This window comes from Vicugna pacos, chromosome 17 (assembly GCF_048564905.1).
Source record: "Vicugna pacos chromosome 17, VicPac4, whole genome shotgun sequence".
NCBI classification, from domain to species: Eukaryota; Metazoa; Chordata; class Mammalia; order Artiodactyla; family Camelidae; genus Vicugna; species Vicugna pacos.
The window spans coordinates 28,535,925-28,550,656 of NC_133003.1; the positions used below are offsets into that span (position 1 = coordinate 28,535,925).

Genomic DNA, 14,732 nt, shown 5'->3' on the forward strand with positions numbered 1-14,732 from the left:
ATTAATTCCCCTTTAGTGCTTCTAGCTTTCCTGTTCAGTATTTTTAAAAAACATACTGTACTGGGTATCTTGGCCTCTCTGAAGGGAAACATTTGCAGTCTCACCAGAGTCCTTTCTGCCCAAGACTGAGGAGTAGCACGTGTGCAGGGTGTCAGGAAGGGTGTTGACTGTCTCCTTTTCCTCCACAGGGACTTCCACATTACCTCCACCTCCTCCGCCTCCACCAGCAGCAGCTCCCTTGCCTCCTACGAGCACAGAGGTGCCCCCACAGCTTCCGCCCCAGGCTGTGAACGGGGTGAGCCGAGGGGCCTTACTCAGCTCCATCCAGAACTTCCAGAAAGGAACTTTGAGGAAAGCCGAAACCTGTGATTATAGCGCTCCTAAGATCGGCTAAAGCTTCGTGTTTACAGTTGGAGGGAAAAGGTTATTTTTTTTTCCCTTCCACCTCCAACCCCTAATGCACCCTCTTTCTGGATGAGTAATTGCTGAGCCAGTGCAGCCACATCCGATATTGCAGATGCTCATATAAGGGGCTTTTCAAGAAGGAAATGTTCTTCAAGTAGAATGAAATCAGGCTGGCATTGCTGCCTTAAGAAATACTTTGCTCCTTTATTACCATTTTAAAGGAGTCTTGTTCATCCTCTAATGGGCATCTTTTTGGGGCAGCAGCATATTGGAATCAATATTTCCACTAACTGAAGGATACAGACAAAAAAACAAAAACAATGACAATATTCAGTCACAGCAGTGAATGGCCTTTGTGTTGCAATCCCTCCTGTCCTGTCAGACAGCTCCTAGAACTGTTCCTCTCATAGTTTATTTCTCTATTCTAAAGCTTTTTCTGGTTATTCCTTAGATAACTCCCATTTTTGCTACCTTAATTTCGTCTTAGACATTAACACTGTAGCCCAAAGCGTAATTATGTCGCTGAGTCAGAGAAGCCACTGAGTTCTTCCTTTTCCCCTCGAGTAGAATGAGGGGAAGTTCATAATATTCTCTAAGCTCAAACAGGAACACCATTGTGGTTACGGAACTCAGGGCTGCTATAGCAACTACTCCAGACTCTCCGTTCCTTTTAGTTAGTATGTATTGAATGGACAAAAAATGTTAACATCAGAAAAAGCTCTTGCCAATTAGAGGATCTTAATCCTCAGCAATTAAGTCAAGTTTGGGGTTTGTAGGGGATTATTATCACAACGTAAGTAAATTTGGCATCTATAAATCAGTTCTGACTTTTGAAAAATTTATCCAAATATATCATCCTTTTAGTGTTACTCGTTTATTAGATCCTTTATCCTATGATTTGCTTAAACCCTTAAATAAATTGCACTTTAAAGGATTATAAATAATCCATCTAAAATTCAAGTTATACACATCAGTGTTGGTTACTATGCAGAGAGAATGTCATTGTGTATAGTTTCATGTAATCTGTGATAAATGTTCAGCTGTATTTTTTATTAAAATAAACCATGTCAAGAAAATATGTTGTCTGTAGCTTGGCTAGATTATTTTAAATGGGAATTCTTTTATACCTTTTGTAAAGATAAACAATAGATCCACACAGTATTTCTAAAGTTTCCTTCCCATTTATCCTACCTCTGTTTTCTTTTGTGTCACATTTTCCTTTTAAATTAATAAGAGCTAACAGTCCTGCCTTCCTATTTTAATTATGTGCCACTTGTATGCTTCTATAACTATTTTTAAAAATATATTTTTATTGAAATATAGTCAGTTTACAATGTTGTCTCAATTTCTGGTGTTCAGCACAATGCTTCAGTCATATAGGAACACACATATGTTCATTTTCATATTCTTTTTCCCCGTAAGTTATTACAAGATATTGAATATAGTTCCCTGTGCTACAGTATAAACTTGTTTTATCTGTTTTATGTATATTAGTATCTGCAAATCTTGAACTCTCAATTTATCCCTTCCCACTCCATCCCCCCTGGTAACCTTAAGTTTGTTTTCTATGTCTGAGTCTATTTTTGTTTTGCCAGTAAGTTCATTTCTTTTTTTTTTTTTAGATTCCACATATTAAGTGATATCATATGGCATCTTTCTTTGTCTTTCTGGCTTGCTTAGAATGATCTCCAGGTCCATCCATGTTGCTGCAGATGGCATTATTTTACTTTTTATGGCTGAGTAGAATTTCATTGTATAGATATATCACAACTTCTTTATCCAGTCATCTGTCGATGGACATTTAGGTTGCTTTCATGTCTTGGCTGTTATAGTGCTGCTATGAACATTGGGGTGTGTGTGTCTTTTTGAATTAAGGTTCCCTCTGGATTTATGCCCAGGAGTGGAATTGCTGGATCATATGGTAAGTCTATTTTTAGTTTTTTGAGGAACCTCCATACTGTTTTGCGTAAAGGCTGCACCAAACTACATTCCCACCAGCAGTGCAGGAGGGTTCCCTTTTCTCCACACCCTCTCCAGCATTTATTGTTCACGGACTTTTGAATGATGGCCATTCTGACTGGTGTGAAGTGATAAACTCATTGTAGTTTTGATTTGTGTTTCTCTGATAATTAGCAATATTGAGCATTTTTTCATGTGCCTATTGGTCATTTGTATGTCTTCATCAGAGAATTGCCTGTTTAGGTCTTCTGCCCATTTTTGGATTGGGTTGTTTGGTGTTTTTTCTTATTAAGTTGTATGAGCTGTTTATATATTCTGGAACTATAACTAACTTAAATCTATCTTTTCCATCTCACTTTCTGAAGAGGGCAGTGTGTGGTGGAATGTCTGGTTTTTTTGGCAGTGGGAAAAATACCTGACATGGATTTTGGTTTAATTTTAAAAGGAACCTGTTAGAATTAGGTATTTGAAGAGTTGGTGAACAAGTTCCTGTCACAAGTGATGCAGTCTGGTGATTAATGATTGGTGATTAATTCCTGGCAGCACTGATTTCTTAACAGAATTTTTAAGACTTCCACCTCACATTTATTATTTGAAGAGTATAAAAATACTATCAGTCATAGTTAGGAATTCCTTTATTCCTTATCAAAACAATCTAACAGTAAATGTAGATTATATGCTTTTATTCTTTACATGTAAGTTATCTTTTCTTTGGAGATATCATTCATCAGGACTCTGTCATGTTCATACCTTGCCCTTCTAGTGAGAGGATAAAATTTTACAGTCATCTTATTCAAAGAACATGGCAATTATAACAGACCAAAAAAGCATGGAACCTAGGCAGGAGAATTTTTCCACATACAAACATTTAAACTTTTTTCCAGTACAAAAACATCTGTGTTGTTACTTTAGAGATGACTATGAGTCATAAGGTCTTACAGACAATCCAGGTGAAGTCTCAGCAAGTATTTTAGGTAAATCCGAGTGACTTGAAATTCAGGTCAGAACTAAATATTCAGTGTTTTCTTTATTGCAAATATGATGTCTTTAACCTGAGGTACAGAATTGTCTTCTAGAATCTTTGCATAAGGCATAGGGACGTCAGCACCGGTGACTCGAACTGCAGGAGCATCCAGGAAATTGAATGCAGGGCCTAGGAGGGAAGGAAGCTCAAGTGAGAGGCATGACGAACCAGCCGAGAGCCACCACCTCAGCACAGGTATGTCTGCCCAAAGAAGGAAATCTGAATGGAACGCTAATTATGTAGAACTGTTTCTGGTTTTGCTTTTTAAAACATTCACCCAAAGGAAAAATACCAAGCTACAAGTTGAAAATTCAAGTCATTTGACCACCCCTAGCTTTCAATCTTTTTGTCCTGTAACACAAGGTGGATTACAGCTTGAGCATTCTGGAATCAGTTTCTCTGAAATACCTTCCATGATCCTGGCACAAATTTCAGCTCCTACTCCGAACTGTGGCCAGCCTCCTTCCACAGTTACGAGATGATTGGTCTTCATGACACTGGCTTCTATTGTTTCAATGTCCATTGGTCTGATGGTTCGCATATTTATCACCTGAACAAATATGATAAATAGTAAGCTTTACAGAACCACTGGCTCACAAATACAGTCACATCCCCATAATACCACTTCCCTTCCTGTTTCCTGTTAATCTCTGGGTCTAGGGAAATCTAATCTGCCTATTCATGAGCAAAATATCAAAGGGGAAACTGTAATTACAACAAAAATCTTTCTACTAGAAGCAGCTCTGTTAACTTACAGAACTCACTCATCCTCCCTTGGCCTTAACTTCCTCATCAAAATAACTAATGTGACTATTTACCATATACCAGCCACTACACTAAGTGTAATTCTCACAGCCAGCCTGATGGGACAGTAAATGTATTATCCTCATTTTACAGCTAATGAAACTGAGATTTAGAGTACGTAACTTGCCCAAATGTAACTAGCAAGTGGTACATCCTGGATATGAAAGACTTAAGAGTCAACGACTTCTAAGTTCTCCCTTCTCCCAAACTCCACCTCCAAGGTTGGACCTTAATTTGACAAAGCAGATACTAAAAAGATCCAGAACCTAGGTGGTAAAAAGCTTGGTATGTGAAAAGCAAGTAGCTTTAAATTAAGCAGAGGCAGAACTAAGTGACAAAGCAAGATTTTATATCTGAGTAACCTGTTATAGAACTCAAACTCCTCTTTCTGGGTCTTAAAGGAAACTTTCTGATTCTTTAAGAACAAGTGAACGTCCACTTACCTCACATTCAATTCCCTCTTTAGACAGCACTGTTGCAGCTTCTAAGGAGTGGCCCACAGGTCTTGAATGGGAAACTATGGTTACGTGTGTCCCTGAAACAAAGTGGTTACAGATGAGAAGTCAGGTTGAAACTAAAGACACTGTCCCGCTCTGTAGCCAGCTATGGCTCTTGTTCATTTGTGAAATCTTAAACTCAACTTCATTCCAGTGAAATGAGGAACATGGCAGCCTTCCTAGAAACGAAATACAAATCTACTGGACTGAGATTCAGAAAGCACAAGTGTATGAGCAATCATGGCATGATGCATTTTAAACTTGAACTCATCCTGTAATTTCCTAGTCAAAGTAAAAGGCAGTAACTTCTAGACTGAATCTGATCAATAGTAAGAGAGAACAGATTACAAATAACATTTAAATGTATACTAAGTTCTCTTACCTTGCCTTTCTATTTTGGCTTTTCCAATAGGAATCAGAAAATCTTTTGACTGAGCTTCCGAGGGAAGTTCAAAAGGAACTCCATACATCAGTTCATTCTCCAGCATCACCACTGCAAAATGTAAATATTTAAACAAAAGTAACTACATGACTAAAATGTACGTACAACACCATCATTCATTTTTTGAGAAGTTTCACTTGATTAGGAAGCCTCATACATACTGTGTCCAGGAGCCAGGAGGATGGTTTAGGTACTGACGTCTGTAAGCTGGTCAGTCTTAATTTTACCTATGGGCTTAATCCAGTGTTGTAGGTATGGAGTAAGTTTCTCCTTTACCTAACTGGCTCCCTTACAGTCAAAAATAAGAAAAACATTTTCCCCCTATCTTTACTGTGTCTGTAAACCATTAACATTTTTTATATGTCTAAGCTTAACTAGCAGGTTTCCGCCATGCAGATATTTCATTTTAGTTCTTTAATGTTCAAAGGAGCCCCACAGGGCACTCTACTGACCTGGATTGTTATCCCGAATGGCTGATTTAATAAGTCCTTTGGCATCCTCTGAACTCCAGGGGCTGACCACCTTTAAGCCTGGGCAGTGTCCGTACCAGGCAGCAAAGCACTGGGAGTGTTGGGCAGCCACGCCAGCTGAGGCACCATTGGGCCCCCTGAAGACTATGGGCACAGACTGAAGGCCCCCCGACATGTAGTAGGTCTTGGCAGCTGAGTTTATAACCTGGTCAATGGCTTGCATAGAGAAATTGAAGGTCATAAATTCACAAATGGGCCGCAACCCAGCCTGTCAAGTCAAAAACACAGATGTTAAAAAAGATTAGAAACAGCAATGAAGAGTGGCAAACAACCACTTTGCTCCCCCAACATTCAATCAATGTTTTTAAAAGGTCAAGTTAAAAGAAATCTGAGATTCATGAAGAGGACTACGTACCATAGCTGCACCTACGGCAATTCCGGTAAAGCCCATCTATAAAATAAAACACAACATAAGTAAAACTCCACAAAAAATTAAAACTGTACACTTTAACAGACATGCCCCCCAAAGGACTGCCTCTAGACAAGGGCTTACCTCAGATATGGGAGTGTCGATGATCCTCTTATCTCCGTATTTCTTCCACAGACCTCGACTAACCTACAATTAAGCATTGACCCCATTACTTTTAAGTGTACTGGGGGCCAACAGCCACTTCAATTTTGCATAGCTTTCATGTATCTTGGTTACCTTATATGCCCCATCATACTGGGCAACTTCTTCCCCAAGCAGAAATACCTTCTCATCTCTTTCCAGCTCTTCATCCATACCTTGATTTATAGCCTCACGAACTGTCATCTGTCACATGTGTGAGAAAACAGTCAATAAGCTTCAGGATTACTTAGGATACTAGTGAGATTGTCTCCCTTTACCTATGCTGCCCATAACATACAATATAAAAACTATCACTGCAATAGGCTTTTCTTTAAAAGTTCAAAGAATAAAAGTAACATGTCTATCACACACAGCCAGTCTTTGGTTGGTTGTGTAAATGAGTACACTGAACTTTTCTTTATGTGCACCTAAGACTGCAAAATCTGCCTGCTGGCCAGATCAGCTCATAGGTGGTTTCCTGAATAGAGTATACTGGATAGTTTTATTTCCACATTTGGTACACTGTGCAGCAGAGAACTGTTAAGGAAGCCTAAAGACTACTACATATTGAGCACTCACTAGGTGCCAGGCACTGCCAAACACTTTTGCCAACCCAAATGTCCCATCAAAAATTAATGGATAAACAAAATGTGGTATATGTCTACAGTGGAATATCATTCGGCCTTAAAATTCTGACACATGCCACAACATGGATGAACTGTGAAAACATGCTAAATGAAATAAGCCAGACATAAAAGGTCAAATATGGTATGATTCCATTTATAAGAGGTACCCAGAATTGATAAATTCATAGACACATAAAGTGTAACAGAGGTTACCAGGGATAAGGAGAAATGGGGAGTTACTGAATGGGTACAGTTTCTGTTTGGGATGATTAAATTCTGGTTGAGAATGAACAACAGGGTAAATGTACTTAGTGCCACTGAATATACACTTCAAAATGATAAATTTTGTTATGTATATTTTACCACAATAAAAAAAACTTAAAACGAAGGTTAGGTAAGACACGTCAAGGCCAGTTTCCTCAGATCGGCCATGATTCCATGGAGCCTCGCCGGGGTGACATGCGACCCCAGCCTCCGCGCCCGGGTAGCGTCCGGGCCAGTTACCTGCAGCGCCGCCGGCGCCGTCCGGTGGAAGCGCCTTCTCAGCAGCCCGGAGACCTGGCGGGGAGAGAGAGAGGACACTCAGAGGGGAGGCAGGGTGGGCAGGGATCGCGCAGCGCCATGGGGCCTGTGAGCCGCTGCTTACCTGCTGGAGGGGTCTCTGCGCTAGTCCAGCCACCACCGCCATCTTGACCGTGTCCTCCAGCCGCCGTCGAATGACAACACAGCCGGGCCGCGGACGAGTCAGGCCCTGTCTCCGCGGACCAATGGCAGGGCGCGTTGCCTGCGTGCCCCGCCTCCCCGTGCGTCAGGGGCCGAGGGGCGGGGCCGAGATGGCGCATGGATGATCCTGCCGCTCCGCCTGCGGCGGATTGGTATCAACTTTGAGAGCCGGTAGCTGCTGTCGCGCTTGGTTCACACCGGTGCACGCCGGCAACACGTCCCTGCTGTTGGGACCAAAACTCAGACTCAGCGTGACTCCAGGCTGGAAGGACCTTAAGAATTAGGCCAGGCTTCTGCAGGCACTGAAGTCTTTTGGGCACCAAGTAGCGCTTGTACACAGTATAGCGACTGGGAATTTAAATCTTACAGCAAGCCTCCTCTTCCCTGGACAGCACGGTCTCGGAATGTGAACCAGAGTTTTCCTCTGTGCCAGGCATTGTGTTAAGTGCTTTATGGCCCATTTAATTCTCACAAAAACCCTCTCAGGTAATTAGTGTTATTACTATTAGCTCCATTTCGCAGATGGGTAAAGAGAAGAGAAGGGATTGCTTAACTGAGCCGGGATTTGAATTTAGGACTGTCTGACTCTAAAGGGTAGTCTTTTCCTATTGCTTCCCGAAGTGTAAGGTGGGATCCCACCTGGGAGGAAGTTACAGTAACTTGCATTTAGAGAGGGCTTTATAGGGCCGAACACCTGACTAGGGAAGCCTCTGGAAGCTTCCTCTTTTCAGCCTCATTTCGGCCGCAGCGGGTGGGGTCTGGGGGAGGAGTCAGGCGGAACCTTTAGGGGCTTCCTCAGTCCTCATTCATCTGCAGGACATCCCAAAAATTCTTCTGAGGGCTGCAGGCTACTTGGGTTTAATCTAATGGCTCTGGGAAGCCAGTGCCTCAGTGGAGTGACTAGGTCACAGGAATGAGTCTAGATGCCGATTGAGAATGAGAGGAACGGAAATGAGGGTGGAAGCAGGGAGACGGTAGAGAGTCTGGACTAGAGGGCAGCTTCGCCATTTGAGATCTGTTTAGGACTGAAATCAGTAGGATTGCTGTGAGGAAAGGAGAAGAGTTGAGGAACATTTGGGGGGTTTTGTTGTTGTTGGATGGATGGGGGAGGGGAGGCGCCCGGAGCGGGTGGGAGCTAAGAATTCACTCTGAATAAACTATATTTAGATGACTGGGTCACACTTAGGTTGGATATAGTAGCCTGGAGCTACGGACTAGGTGGCGCTAGAGGTACAAATTTGGGCGCAGCTGCATAAAGATAGCCTTTGATCACTGGGCCTCTGCTTGCTCATCTGTAAAATGAAAAGATGGTCTCTAAGGTATGGAGTCAACACCTTCCATGTCTCTCTCACCAGGCACCATGGAGTAGTCCCTTAAGTCTGTGGACGAAATAAATGTGCACAATGTAAGAGCTGTGAGTTTTCGCAGAAGACTGCCTCTCAGATAGATCTGAGGAACTGCTTGGAAGAGGTAAGTGGGGATGTTAGCACATCTGTAATTCTGGGAAAGAGTATGCAATCAGGCACCCTTCTTGGTAGAAGGTTACTGCTAGTCACAAGGCACAGATATTTTAGTTAATGATTTTAGTCCTTTACTAAGCATGGTAAGATGCAAGAAATTGGTTTCGTAAGCTTTTCTCCTGAAGATGTTGCAGGAAAACGGGGCACGAGAGGATGGCCATGTCCCAGGTCCCAGGTGAGTCCCTGGGACACGCCCCATCAAGTGAGTCCTTGGCTTCAAGAGTGAGCCATAGTTGAGTGAAAGTAGGTTTGATGCTGGATAAACAAACGGATGTGGGACGTAAGGAGGGCCGTGTCCCAGGTCTTGGTAGAGCCTCTGGGACGTGCCCCGCCAAGTGTGGGTCTTTGGTTTCCTGTGGGAAAGGATTCAAGAGCGAGCCATAGTTGAGTAAAGGTAGGTTTATTTAGAGAGATACATACTGCATAGAGTGTAGGCTCTTTCAGAAGGCAAGAGAAAGGCCACGAGGTGTTGGGGTTGGGTGCTCGGATTAAAGTAGAAGTAGGTACACGCTCCATAGACAGAGTATGGGCCATCTCCAAAGATGAGGGAAGAAGAGAGGCTGCCAAGAGGTGTGGTGTTGCTCTCGGTGGTTTCATATGCTAACAAGTGGGAGGGCCATTCCAAGTACCCTGGGGAAGGGGCTGAAATTCCCTGGAATTTGGCCACTGCCCACCCTTTGACCTTTTATGATTTGCCTTGGAGCTGTCATGGCACCTGTGGAAGTGCCATTTACCATGTTAATATTACAATGAGCATATAATGAAGCTCAAGCTCTCCTAGAAGTCAAATCTCCCGCCAATTTGAGCCTCAAGGCCTACTGGGAGCTGAATCTTCCACCATTTCGTTGTTAATTGCTGTCATTTCTTCAGTGGCTGTGCCCTGCCCCCTTCCCTCCTGTCTCAGGTTTATTCAGGGAGATACTCCATAGTCAGAGTGCAGGAGGTCTCAGAAGGCAAGAGAGGCTGCGAGGGGTGGGAGTGTTTAAAATTAAGGTAGATACATGTTCCATAGGCAGAGTGTGGGCTATTGCAAGAGGTGAGAGGCAGTGACCTCAGCATGGGGTCCTCTAGGAAAGAGAGTGGCCACAAGGTGCGAGGGTAGTTAGTTTTTTGGGGGGTTTTGTTTTTGTTTTGTTTTTGTTGGGGGGAGAAGTGTTTGTTTGTTTGTTTATAGAGGAGCTACTGAGGTTTGAACCCATGCACATTAAGCATGCGCTCTACCACTGAGCCCTGGGGGTGTTTAGTTTTTATGGGCTCGGTTATTTCATGTACTAATAAGTGGGTGGATTATTCCATCTACTTTGGGGAAGGGGCTGGGAGTCCCAGGAATTCGGCCACCACCCACTTTTTGACCTTTTACGGGTAGCCTCTGAACTGTCATGGCACCTGTGGGGGTGCCATTTAGTATGCTAACATGTTACAGTGAGCATATAATGACGCTCAAGGTCTACTGGAAGTTAGATCTCTCCCATCTTGGGCCTCAAGGCCTACTGGGAGTCAAATCTTCCATTGCCGTGTAATTCTTTTAAAGGTTGTGCCCTGTCGCCTTCCCTCTTGTCTCAAAAATATCTAAGTATCAGAAGGCCTGTTCTGCCAGTTTTCTCAGAGCACAGAGTGCCTCATTCCCGATCTCCATCATGAACTCCTTTCAGGGTGTGCGGATGGACTGCGGTGGCTAATGACGCAATCCTTGTAGAGCCAGATGGTGATGGTGAATGACATTCTTGGCAAGACCTTGGCAGGAAACCCCAGCATTTCCCAGGCAGCCACAGTGTCCCTGGGAAACCCCTGAATTTGAGAATCCCCTCAGGGACTCCTGGGTTCTGCTTAGAATGAAAATGTGAGTCAGCTCTCCCATGTCTCCCACCATCCAGCACTGAAAGAGTTCAAGATTAAAATTACAGAGCAAAAGGAGACGTCAGGCTAAAGGAACAGTGACCCGAAGGGAAGCTGGAATCTGGACTGTGGTCCAGACAGAGGACAGTGTTCTTGCGCCGTATTTACACAGAGATCCAAAAAAGCCAGAAACTCCGACTCTGCAGCTAGTCTGGCCAGTTCAGTCAGGAAGGCAGCGGAGACTCCACAGGCCTCAGCCGGCCTCAGATGAGAACTTCCTTTTGAAATAATAACTGTGGACATTGCAGGCACATTAGGTGTATTCATCAGTGCATGCGCTTTCCTTTCAGACGCTATAAATGGCCAGTTTGGAAAAGCTAGGCATAGTTTTATGTTTCAGAGTAAAAGGCACAAAAGGTCAAAGTGCTGACTTTTAAATCTATAATCTTTTCAAAGCGAATCCCCATTCACACGCTCACTAGATTTTACAGAAGGGGGTTGGAAAGTGTAAGTTGGCCAACTAGGCCACTTCTTCCTCGGAATTAAATCTTTCCAAAGTTCCAGGAACATTTATCCTCAAGTCCCTTTGGGTTGTCAGTCGTCAAAAAGTCCTTTATCCAAAATTTTCCATTTCTATAGGTTTGACCAGCTTTGTTTTCTCTTTGGTCATTGCAGGCAAGGTTTACTCAGGAAGACTTTTCACTCCACCTTTTTAGGTGTAACTTAAACGCGTATCAAATACACATTCCCACCACCCCGGAATGTTCCTTCATGTCTCCTCCTGTGTAGCTCCCCACACAGCACCTCACAGGCAACCCCGTATCTGATTTCCATCATCATATTTCAGTTTGCCAGTTTTAGAACCTGAAATAAGTGGAGTTATACACTGTATACTCTTGTGTCTGGCTGCTTTAGCTCAGCAAAATGTTACTGAGATTGATTCACCCATGTTGTTAAATATCAATAGTTTACTCCTTTTCTTCTTAGAACTTTTTCTTTGGAGAAACCTTAAGACTCACAAGAAATGCAAAAACATAAAGAGTGTACAGAGAGTTTTCGTGTACTTGCGTACAGCTTTGTCCGATGGTAAGATCATCTGTAACCACGGCACATTGTCGAAACCCAGAATTGACACTGGTACAATGCTTTTAACTCAGGTAGACACTTTATTCAGCTTTCACCAGTTTGTATATGCGTTTTTCAGCGTGTGTATAGTACTACAGAATTTTGTCACATGTACGGATTCATGTAACCACCAGCACAGTCAGAATACAGAATTGTTGCGTCACCACAAAGAAACTCCCTCCTGTTACCTCACAGTCACACCTTCCCCGGCCCCTAACTTCTGGTAACCACTGATCTCAACCACTAGAGTTTGTTATTTCAAGAATGTTTTTTTACATGGAATCACCTTTGAGATTGACTGTTGTCACTCAGCCCAATGCCCTTGAGATGCATTCAAGTAGCTGCATGTATCAGCATTTCATTCTCTTTTATTGCTGAACAGCTAGATGGCTGTATCCGGTTATCCATTCATCCATACAAGGACGTTTAGGCTTTATCTCGTTTTAGCTATTTCCAGTAAAGCTGCTGTGAACATTGGTTTACACGTTTTTGTGTGAATGTAAATTTTCATTTCTTTAAGTACCCAGCCATATGATTGTATGTTAAGTGTATTTTTAACTTTTAAGAAGTTGTCAGACTTTTTCCAGAGTGGCTCTACCATTTTAGGTTACCTCCAGCAGTGTATGAGACGTCCAGCTGCTCTGGGATCCCTGTCAGTATCAACAGTTTTTATTTTTGCCATTCTTATAGGGGTGTATTGCTGTCACTCATGACTTTAATTTGCATTTCTCTAGTGTTTAATGACACTGAACACTTTTCCACGTGCTTACTTGCCACCCATCTTTGGTGAAGTGTCTGCTCAAGACTTTTGCTCATACTCTAGATTGTTTTATATTGTGATAAAAGATGTATAACATAAAAGTTACCATTTTAACCATTTTAAGTGTACAGTTCAGTTTATCAAAATTTTCTTTCATGGATCATGGTTTGGTGTCATAGCTAAGAACTCTGCCTAACATCAGGTTGCAAAGCTTTTATCTTTTAGAGTTTCATAGTTTTACATTTAGCTCTATGGTCCATTTTGAGTTAATTTTTGTGTAAGCTGTGAGGTTTAGGTCCAGAGTTTTTTTTTACATATGGATGTCCAGTTGTTTAGATACTATTTGGTAAAAAACCATCTTTTCTCCATTGAATTGCCTTCACACCTCTGTGCAAAAATCAGTTGGTTGATTTGAGTGGTTTCTGGTTTGGGACTTTCTATTCTGTTCTGATCTCTGTGTTTTATCCCCTTTTCAGTATTACACTGTCTTAATTACTGTAGCTGTATAGTAATTTTTGAAATCAAGTAATGTGAATCCTCCAACTTACTCTTTATTTTTTCCCCAAAGTTGTTTTACAATCAACTTGTCTGCAGCTACAAAAAAAAAAAATCTTGATAGAATAGTTTCGAATCTATAGAGTGTTTTGGAAAGAACTGGTATTTTACTGAGTCTTCCAACCTCTAAGCACAGCATGTCTCTCCATCCACTTCAGTCTTCTTTGATTTCTTTCATCAGCCTTTTGTAGTTTTAAGCATACAGATCTTGCACATATTTTACTACATTCATGCCTAAATATTTCTGTCCTCTTAAGGCTATTGTAAATGTAATTTTTTAAAATTTGAGCTTCTAGTTGTTTACTGCTAGTATTTAGGAACAGTTGATTTTCCAGTTTTGACATTATGTTCTGCAGCCTTGGCTAAACTTATTTACTTTTTTTAGAAGCTTTTTTTTTGGTAGGTTCCATGAGATTGTCTCTTTGGACAATTATGTTGTCTGTGAAGGAGACAGTGTTCTTTCTTTCTTTCTAATATTTGTGTCTTCTCTTTCTTTTTCTTGCCTTTTTGGTGGTCTTCTAGTACCCGTGCTGAACAGGAGTGGTGAGAATGGACATCTTTGCCTTGTTTCCTATCATGGAGAAAAAGCATTCCGTGTTTTGCCAGTGAGTGTGATGTTTGTTTTAATTTTTTTGCAGAGATCCTCATTCAGGCTAAGGGAGTTCCCTCTGTTTCTATTTTGCTGAGCTCTTTTTGTCATGAATGGCCACTGAATTTTGTTAAATGCTTTTTCTGCATCAGTTTGTATCACCATTTGGTTTTTCTTCTTTAGCGTGTTAAAAGTTTGAGTTACGTTGATTGATTTTCAAATGCTGAACCCGTGTTACATTGCTGGTATACATTCCACTTGGTCACGGCGAGATATATGTACACTCACATACACGTACACAGACATATATGTTGCTGGATTTGATTTGTCAATATTTTGTTGAGGAAATTTATGTCCTTGTTTATGAAAGATAATTGGTCTATAGTTGTCTTGTCTTGTCTGGTTTGGTATCAGGGTGATCTTGGCCTCAAAATGAGTTGGGCAGTGTTCTGAAAGATATTGTGTAGAATTGGTTTGATTTCTTCTTTAAATGTTTGGTAGAATTTGTATCTGAAACCATCCAGAGATTTCTTTTTTATGGAGCTTTTAGCTATAAATTCTATACTTTTAATGAATATAGGATTACAGGTTATCTATTTACTCTTGAGTGAATCTCAGTTGTTTTTATTTTTTAAGGAATGGATCCTTTTCATCCAAGTTGCTAAGTTGACATGTTGGTTTGTTTACAGAATTCACTTTTAAAGTTTGTGAGGTCTGTCATAATATCCCCTTTTCATTCCTGAAATTAGCATCTTATGTCTTCTCTCTTTATTACTTTGTCAGTCTG

General features: G+C 41.7%; 3 protein-coding genes across 13 annotated transcripts in view; 2 read left to right on the plus strand and 1 right to left on the minus strand.

The window, feature by feature from the left end:
• The window catches only part of PXK (PX domain containing serine/threonine kinase like), a 71,362-nt gene extending 69,879 nt beyond the window's left edge, over positions 1-1,483 (plus strand). For 6 of the 8 annotated variants that reach the window (XM_072941560.1, XM_072941565.1, XM_072941563.1 and 3 more), the window contains one exon: positions 189-593. Coding sequence is in view for 5 of the 8 variants with exons in the window: in XM_072941559.1 (XP_072797660.1) it covers positions 189-394 (206 nt within the window). In the remaining 3 variants the exon portion in view is untranslated. Of the gene's footprint in view, positions 1-188 lie in introns of all 8 variants that reach the window. The other 2 variants (XM_072941558.1, XM_072941561.1) reach the window with 2 other exon arrangements.
• A 1,498-nt stretch (positions 1,484-2,981) lies between these two features.
• On the minus strand, positions 2,982-7,603 carry PDHB (pyruvate dehydrogenase E1 subunit beta). Its single transcript, XM_006196452.4, has 10 exons — positions 7,484-7,603; positions 7,342-7,395; positions 6,308-6,415; positions 6,155-6,217; positions 6,017-6,052; positions 5,584-5,869; positions 5,072-5,182; positions 4,636-4,727; positions 3,797-3,938; positions 2,982-3,517 (listed from the first exon to the last, which is right to left on the minus strand). Exons 1-10 carry the CDS (start codon positions 7,523-7,525, stop codon positions 3,372-3,374), a joined length of 1,080 nt encoding a protein of 359 aa, XP_006196514.1. The 5' UTR covers positions 7,526-7,603; the 3' UTR covers positions 2,982-3,371.
• An 81-nt stretch (positions 7,604-7,684) lies between these two features.
• The window catches only part of KCTD6 (potassium channel tetramerization domain containing 6), a 36,490-nt gene continuing 29,442 nt past the window's right edge, over positions 7,685-14,732 (plus strand). For 2 of the 4 annotated variants that reach the window (XM_072941573.1, XM_072941567.1), the window contains exons 1-2: positions 7,685-8,046; positions 8,916-9,034. The gene's annotated coding sequence lies outside the window, so the exon portion shown is untranslated. The remainder of the gene's footprint in view (positions 8,047-8,915; positions 9,035-14,732) is intronic. The other 2 variants (XM_072941569.1, XM_072941568.1) reach the window with 1 other exon arrangement.

What these genes read in the sequence shown, in the direction of transcription:
- PDHB (XM_006196452.4), bottom strand. Translation starts at nt 7,525, where the DNA reads ATGGCGGTGGTGGCTGGACTAGCGCAGAGACCCCTCCAGCAG. An exon ending in CATTCGGGATAACAATCCAG is followed by an intron (nt 5,183 to 5,583) that starts GTCAGTAGAGTG and finishes TACATTTTGCAG; the next exon opens with TGGTGATGCTGGAGAATGAA. An exon ending in TTGTGCCAGGATCATGGAAG is followed by an intron (nt 3,518 to 3,796) that starts GTATTTCAGAGA and finishes CTTCCCTCCTAG; the next exon opens with GCCCTGCATTCAATTTCCTG.